Below are 9,021 nucleotides of genomic sequence, written 5' to 3' on the forward strand. Positions count from 1 at the left end.
TTTTGCATTCAATCGAGTCAATTAGCATGCATCGCATTAGTAACAAATTAAAATCAAGTCTAATATTTAATTGCATTATTTAGACATCAAATACCCAACATAAGTCAAAGGGGTAAATTAAGGATCTGCTCTAGATGTAGACCCCATTCCTCTAAAATTTTCTAATTAATGTCCCTACCACTCTACAAAAAGACCGGACTCATATTTTAAAATCGTTCAGGTGGTTTAGCTGGCTCCCCAATCCAGGCCGGGGTAAGACCAGATTCGCATTGCACTAGCTAGGTTTGGAGCACTAATTTTTAGTGCACAATTTAGACTTAGGTTCTGAGGCTGGCTCGAGCCACAAGACCTCAACTTTCGGGAATTGAATCCCAAATTTCTAATAAAATCGACCATTTAAACTAAAAAAAATTTTCTTTCAATCAAATTCAAGCCCAACACTTAGGATAGGTTGGAGTATTTTCTGAATTGTTTCAGAATCTCAAAATACTCCCTACTCTTCTTCCTTTGACTCTGAAAATAACTGTTCAACGTTGAACCAATCCCACTTGAAATTCTAAACATTAACTTCCTTTGATATCTAACTTTGAAATCATAAATAAAATTTAAACCGTTATTTTAATCGAGAGTTTTCGTAGGAAACTCCGATTTCCTTACGATGTAATTAACTACGAGGGCTTGCGCTCGTAGGAGATTTAGTAACCCAGATCTAATTTTCAAAATCGAAATCTTTCAAAATCTTTAATTAATTATTTTTGGGAAATTTAAAATACAACGATCATTATCGTCATTTTCAAATGATCGATAATGATTGATATCTTTTTTCTTTGGAGAGGTATATCAATTATTATCGTGAGTTTGATTATAAAATTAATGATCTTTCATCCAAATTAGCATAGCCAAACAGTTTTGAATTTGACTACGATAATTTGGATAACTTTAAAATTTTGAAATTTGAACCAATTAGTGAATGATATTCTCCCCGTTTGGGATGATATATCGTTCCTAATGATGTGTTAGATTTCAAAACTAAAATTTAAAATTTAACCTTCCCAAAGATAATTAAATATTTTTTTTCAAAATTATATATATTTAAATCATATTTTTCAATCAAAACAACATCAACTAATTAAAAAACAAATTCCAAATCGGATACCGAGTATTAAAGACAATTGATACCGAGTATAAAAGAGGTAATAAGACAATCGGTACCGAGTATTAAAATGATTTGGATAATATAAGTGAGCTTATACCGAGTAATTGTTCTGAATACCGAGCAGTACCGATCAACATACCTGAGCTTATACGGAGTAATGGTTCTAAATATCGAGTAGTTCCGAGCAATAGAACTGAGCTTATATCGATTAATATCAAATATTTTGAAATGATTTCACTCGGTACTGAATTAATAATATATTTTATAACCAATATAAACATTTTTTGAATATTAATCTAAGCTTATACCGAGTATTAACTGTCAATACCGAGCAGTATCGAGTAATATTAACTGCCAAAACCGAGCAGTACCGAGATGTACCGAGTGGAACCGATAGGCAATGTACAATACCAATCTGTACCGAGTAGTACCAACTTGTACCGACCACGAAGCTCAGATTATTTTTTCACGAAAGATTGAAAGTTCATCAGCTACCATTACACTTTCTACGTAAACCCTAACTCTAAATATATAAAAAGAGAAAATTTATTTGTTTTAGAAAAAAACAAACTCACATGAGGCATTGTTTCTCTGAAGTTATTCAAACGCAAAGTATCTTCTTAATGCCACGGAAAAATGCTTGGAACTTGGAAGAAGATGAACAGTTGCCAGAAACAAAGCTTCGTCTATGAAAATGGTGACTGAAGTGAAAGTCGCTGCTCTTTATTTGAAAAATAACCATAATTTTCGGGTTCGTTGGTCAGGCCGTCAACATTCAAATTTTGCACATGCTATAAACCCAATATTTGCCGGGCCGGGTCCACGGAAATGGCCAAACTACGTGGCGCCTGTTTACTGCATGCCGAATGTAGAGCTACATCAGGTGACCGGACCGAATAAAAATTCCACCATCATCACTGCCACTATTACACCGTCGATGCTTCTCCTAAATTGTCTCCCCTCTTATTGTTGGAAATCCTTTTTTTTTTGTATAAGAGAAGAGAGAAAACAATCAACTACAATAATGATTCCAATGAAAATTCTCTAAATGATTTGAGTAGGAGAGGTCTTTTGAATTTATAAAATTTGACCTTAGAGTACTTTTTTATGTTGAACTGGGAGTAATATACTATTTATTTAGTATTATTTATAGCCTTACATGATTTTTAATGACCTTTTTTTATTTTAATATCTTACTTTGATGTTAATATGTTACTTATTATTTCCTTAATTTAATGATTTAATATTGAAACTTATGCCTCAAGTTTTATGTCTCACCTACGAAAAAAAAAAAAAGTCTCAATACCTGATTGTGCAATTTCAAATTTTGAACATGCTTCCCATGTTCGCTGTGATCATGCATGCAACTACTCACATGCTACCCACATATTTACATATGTTTACCCACATTTTTACACATTCATGTTCGTGGCTGTTCAGAATTGTCGTTATTGTTCCTAGCAATTGTGCTCTTACATCTCCGTTTACATTCTCATTCAAGAACTTCCATCTTCTATTTTGGTGGCAACCTGATCAAGACATTAACCTTTTGTTGTCCACAACAAACTCAATGACATGTCGGCATGCTTAGTCAATGATAAACATTGCTATATGTTTTAAGGATTGAAAACTTTGTTTTTAGGGAACCTACAAAATTTAAGAACTCAATTGTTCACTTCATGTGCAAACATTCCTTTATGTTTAGTTGGATTTATATTCTTTGTTCAATTGCAAATTTATTAAGTATTTCTTGGTCACCTAGGAAGCTCCACTAAAAGTAAGGTTGAGCGTCCACTTGCTGAACTATCATCTATTTAACATGTCTAAGGGAGAGTTACATCCAAATATTAAGCATTTATTTGCTTAGAAGATGAGAACTTTAACACATTAATTTTTTGCATTCTTTGAGAAACTTGTTGAACCAAGCCTTGGTTTTATAATCAAACATTAGTTAACTACTTGTCTTTAATATCAAATAAAGTATAATTGCATTTGTATCATTATCTTATGATTTCATTTTACCTTCGTTCATCACATTTTTTTGTGGAATTGTTTGTATAGAATATTTTTATTTGATTTACTAGGATACTTGCTAAATATAAGGGTGACCTGACTATCTAGTATTGTTTGTTGAATAATTGAGACCAAGGAAAGAAAACCAAAAAAATCATAAGATGTTTTCTAATTTGCGCGTAGAGAATTTTATTCCAAATAAGAGAAAAATACTATGGAGTCACACCACACCAAGAAATCCACTATGAAAATTGGCATAAATAAGTACAGATCTCTTTTCTCTCTCGCTCTCTCATTGCTTCTCATCTCACATACATCATTCTCACTATCTCTACACACAGGAAATACAAGAGAAAGGAAGTTATATCCGCCAAGGGATGCAACCCTTGAGAAAAACGAGAAAGAAAACTGTCTAGTTCGTCTCGCAGCAATGCGGTGCTAGTTTGGGCCGCTGCGGCGCTCAAGCCTCTGTATGATGATGATGCAGCGCTCAAACTTGTAGCATTTCGTCCCCAAATCCAGGAAAATTTATTCTGAGCGGAGTCCAAAACCCAATGAAAATGCGCCACGTCCGGTACCGAGCTTAGTACCGAGGAGTACTCGGTACCGCTCGGTACTTAAGCGTAAACCGGACGGTTCTCCCGTATGGTGTCCGTACAGAATAATCTCTCCAAATTCAAAGTGTTGTGGTGCTCTGCTCTTTGTCAATCAGTTCTAGGGCACTCAAGAACATAGTGTCGGGGCACTGGGGTACACAGTGTCGGGGCGTTGCACTAAAAAAAATCCATGAGTAAATCCCCGCACCCTGACCAGCAAGAATGACAAACTTGAGATCCGAGGAAACAGAATAACCCGATTGATCAACACAATCAGTTTCTACACATAATAATAATTACTTTTTAAGCTAAATTAAAAATAGAGTGAGACTACTTTTTGGGTGGATATTTTTCAAATATAAGGAGTTATTGAAAACTAAAACTTTTGAATGATTGAATTCCTATTATTAACATGTAATTCCTTTTATATTGATTAGTAGGTTGGCACAATCATAGTTAAACTATGATCGAACTATTAATAAGAGCTAAGATTATTACAACTTTCAAGGATGGTCTAAAGCAGCAGTTAAGTTGCCTTTAATACATACTGGAAGTCCAAGGTTTCAGTCATGAAAATAACCTCTCTATCAATGAGGGGGTAAGACTACTATATACATCAATCCCTTCTCAAACTCTTAATTACTGGGAGCTTTCTGCACACTGGTTACAACCTTTTTAGTAACTTAGTACAATCTTCTTTGCTCATATGCTCTTTGCTCTTTCCACATTGTATTGGATTGCATCAAAGCATCATGCCAAATAAATAAATCTTTCATTCAACCCGAACCAGCATAAATCCGTTAGAACCTTATACGTTACAATAAACCTACTTAAAATAACCCAACTCCCGACCAAACCGCCGCAAGGATAAGAACTAGGAACTTTGGGTAGACCAACAAGCATTTCTGTAACATAAAATAAACAAGATCCAACGCACCTGCTCATCACTAGGCGAGAACGCGAACAATCGCTTTGCGACCGCAGAGCCATAGCCCCTGGAAACGGAAGCAAACTGATCGATGACAAGATCTAGATTCGGAGAAGCTGGGCAGTGACAGAGGCCGATGACAGCTAGGATCTTGCGATGGGCCTGGAAATCCTCCCAGGGGCTAGGAGGAGCACCACCAACCATGTACTTGAAGCGAAGGCTTCCGCTCTCCCATGGTTGGTGTGTGAAGGGGCTCTTCTGGTGCTCCGAGTAGAAAGAACTAATGGATGAGAGATCGATCCGCGTGTGACGCGACAGCATCGAGACGTATTCACGAACTCGCTGGTGCGGGATCGGGCCACCGATGGGAAGAACGGCGATGCGGATCATGGATCCTGTTTCCATGCTCATATCAGGCTCCATCGCGGCGTCGACAGAGTAGGATGAGGAACACAAGTTCGTCGAGAGCTAGATCTAGCCTTCCATATCGATCGTCTGGCTGTAGGAGTGTACGAGGAGACGGCGGGAACGGAGAAAACCCAGCGATAGAGCGTTGGTCCACATTGACGAGAAGATGGTCGATATGACTATGAAGGGCCGGTTAGATCGGGTCCGATTGCCGCTTTTTTTTTTTTTTTTTTTTTTTTTTTTTTTTTTTTTTTTTTTTAGGAAATGCTCGAGTTCCGTTTCAGCTAGGGCTAAAAAGGTTTTAGATATAAATACATAATTTTTATATGACATGCTTATAATCCAATCAGGCCGCTTGACGAGATGAATCCAATGAGTCCAAAATCTCTCAATTTCTACTAAGGCATTAAAATGCTTAATGAATGATCCATGATCAAGGGGATTGCTATAAACCGTCTGATGGAACACCCTCAACATACTATTGATCTTTTTCATATTTACTCGACATGTCACTCCAAAAAAATTATAAATAGGCACATCATTCTTCACATGAGGGGGAGAAGAGAAGGGAAAGCTAGGGATATCACTTGCATTCTCCAATTAGTATCGCGGCCACCGGATATCTTCCTGTTCACCAATTATATATAGTCTTCAGCCCGTTCGTTGAACATCACCAGATCTCTTTCGGACCACCAACTATTGCCCGACTTCTGCCCATTTGTTGAACATCGTCGAATCTTTTCACGACCACCAACTATCGACGGACTTCTACCCGTTTATTGAACATCGATGGATCTCTTCTCGACTATCAATTGTGGTCAGACTTCTACATATTCATTGAATATCGTCAGATGTCTTCCAAATCTCCAAACGTTGCCAAATTTCCGCCAATCTGATGTTTGGAAAATCTTAAATATATTGTATCCTACCTATATTTGAGTTAGAGCACTGAGTTGATCTCTGTAATTCATTTTATTGCGCAATTATTTATATGTCATAAAGAGTGAGATTATGAACATTTTGAGTATATTCTGAAAAAAAAAATTCTAATGGTTTTGAAAAAATACCTATTTTTTCTACTTAAAAATTTATTTTAACATCTAAAAATAGTGCTTCAATTTAATTAAAATTTTGTAATGATTTTTAACACAAACCCTAATAACTTGGTTATATTTTGAAATTATGAATTTTTGCTCAATTGTATTTCTATTATCTACTGCCATGACATTCTGATAATTTTTTAATTAGTCCAATTATGCTTTAATTAATAAAATGCAATGAAAAATATAAAAGAAATATGATGTGACGCTGGTGTCAATGGACGACTGAGGTGGGATATTGTGTCAGCGAAGTATTGTGATGTCGACGCCAGTGGACAATCGAGGTAGGATTATGTTACTTAAGTTTTCTTATGCTGGCATCAGTGGGCGATCGAGGCGGGATTATGTTATGCCAGCACCAGTAGGCGACCGAGGTGGGATTCCATTATTCCAGTGCCAGTATGCAATCGAGGTGGCCTAGGGAAGGCTAAGGAACGAGCTAATTAGTTTAGATAACAAACTCTGATACGTATTGTATGTATGTTTTGGTTAGTTTTAATTTTTTGTAGGCTTGACTTTATTTTTGCTGTGCTATCTTGTTCTAAGCGTTGTTATAGATAGTTTTCAAATTTTATATGTTTTGGATGATATATAGAAAAATCATGTTAACAATCAGCAATTTTCTAATTTATATTGCATTCAATAGTGGCTCTGTGTAGTATATAAATTATAAATTCTATTTCAGTGCTTCTCCGATCAGATCTTAGGGCCAGCCCTGCCACAATCAGACACAATATGACATTTGTGATAACATGTCTTATCGAGTAGGGTTGTGACAATATCGTTGTTGGACCTCCATTTAACAGCCTTTGTCGTGCCTTCCCTTTACCACTTTCGCCACCTACTACAATCCTTTAAACCATCATCTCCTACTATGGTTCCAACTATCGTCGCCTGTTGACTACGCTTCCCTTGACCTTCATCACTTATCGATTACTGTCCCTTTGACCTTCCATGCCCGCAGAATTTGGTCCCTCTGACCTTAATCGCCTTATTACAATCCCTATGACCTCCATCATCTATCAACTATGATCCCTCTGACCACCATCGCCCGTCGACTATTGTCCCTTCGATCTGTTGCCTGACTATAGTCCTTCCGATCATTATCATCTGAATAATATCTTTCGGACCACCGTCACTCCACTACAGTTCTTATAACAATTATCGTCCGACTATAATCCCTTCAACCTTTGTAGCCCCAACCATTTAAAATGCTTTATATAATGTATATTAGCTATATTGAGCCAACGCCTACCCTTGAGGAAAAACATCATTTGTAACCACCTACAAACACTTGTGGATTCATTCAAACTGGGCAAAGCAGCGTGGTTTTCCCCATTTTCAGGGGTTCTCATGTAAAAGTTCTAGTTTCTTATGAATGATGCACCCCTTTCTCTTATATGTTTGTGTGTTGGATATTCGTACAAAGTTAGGACGCTAAATTCTCTCTCTACCGTTGTGAATTTTTTAGGACAACAATAATTGTAGAAGTACAATCACCCAATATCATCATACTAGATTCATCTTTCAAGGATGGAATATAGTAACTATACAATTATGATATTTTGGTAGATTTACATATAATTCATAAAATTTTGATGTATTTACATATCTAATATTTAGTTTTTTTATATATTTATTTATATACAAATCTAAATCACATCATAACATATGCATAAAATATATTTTTTATCTTCAATAAATTAATATTAACTATATTCTTAATATAATTTAAAATTTTAAGTGTCAAATAAATAAATATTCTATATAAAAATTATTTTTTAAATATTTAAATATGTAAAAAATTTATGATATATATTGCAAATCCCGATTTTTGATAAATATAAAGAATCCAACCTCGAAATTATAAATAACTATCTTGAAGTATAGGATGAGTATAAGGAAAAATTATTATGTGAGTCCAAGACACATGGATTTTTCTCTCTCTCTTATACACAAAATATGTACAAAAGAGAGAAAATTTAGGTGCATTCACTTGATGAAAATCCGAACGAAAAACTACGTTCCAACTCCTCAATAATCTCTCAAGCATAAGAGGTAGGAAAAGCATTTTAAGAGTGTTGTTCACCACATAAACAAGAACAATCAACACATTTGTGCGAGCCAGGCAAGAGCCTGTATATACAATTAAAAGTTCTGAAGATGAGTCCCATTAAAATAATTATAATAATTGATATATCATCAAAAAATGATCTTGATTGGGCACGAATCTCAAGGCAACATCAAGCTGGAATCCTCCAAAATTAACATCAGGACCATCCGGACTTGGATTTCAGCAAACTTACAATCAAACTGAACATCTCAAAAATACGAACCCAACGACACCAAATTCAACTCAATCTGAGCCCAAATGGGTCCAAATCAAGGACCCGAAGCATTGTTTGTAGGTTCAAATCACAATTTAGATTACCAAATGGTTCCCAAACATGATATGCTTATAATCAAATCGAGCAACTAGATAATACGAATCCAACGGGCCCAAGATCATTGAATTCTGATAGCACTAAAACATTCAAATGCCTAGTAAACAGTTCATGATCAATGAATTCAACATCGATCATCCATCCAAACCATTCCCAATTTACTCTTGATCTTCCTCATATTTATGGGTCATGCCACTCTATAAGATCTATAAATATAGCCCCCCTTTCTCATGAAAAGGGGCCCCAAGCAAGAGAGCAAGAGAGAGATCGGAGATCGCTCGTTCCCTAGCTCTTCCTCGACCACCGCCCGGAGTTTCGCCGGACCACCACCTGACTCCCGGAGTTTCTTCAGACCACTACCTGACGCCTGGAGTTC

The 9,021-nt window shown here is 36.0% G+C and overlaps 1 protein-coding gene across 1 annotated transcript in view; it reads right to left on the reverse strand.

Annotated features, from left to right (window-relative positions):
• Nucleotides 1-5,327, reverse strand: part of LOC110097255 (trafficking protein particle complex II-specific subunit 120 homolog) — a gene marked incomplete at its 3' end in the record, with an annotated part of 34,020 nt that extends 28,693 nt beyond the window's left edge. Inside the window, 1 exon segment of the mRNA XM_028692893.1 lies at nt 4,703-5,327. Coding sequence (XP_028548726.1) covers nt 4,703-5,116 — 414 coding nt within the window.
• Nucleotides 5,328-9,021: the final 3,694 nt, after the last annotated feature.

The sequence above is a fragment of the Dendrobium catenatum genome, unplaced genomic scaffold (assembly GCF_001605985.2).
Source record: "Dendrobium catenatum unplaced genomic scaffold, ASM160598v2 fragScaff_scaffold_183, whole genome shotgun sequence".
In the NCBI taxonomy this organism is placed as follows: domain Eukaryota; kingdom Viridiplantae; phylum Streptophyta; class Magnoliopsida; order Asparagales; family Orchidaceae; genus Dendrobium; species Dendrobium catenatum.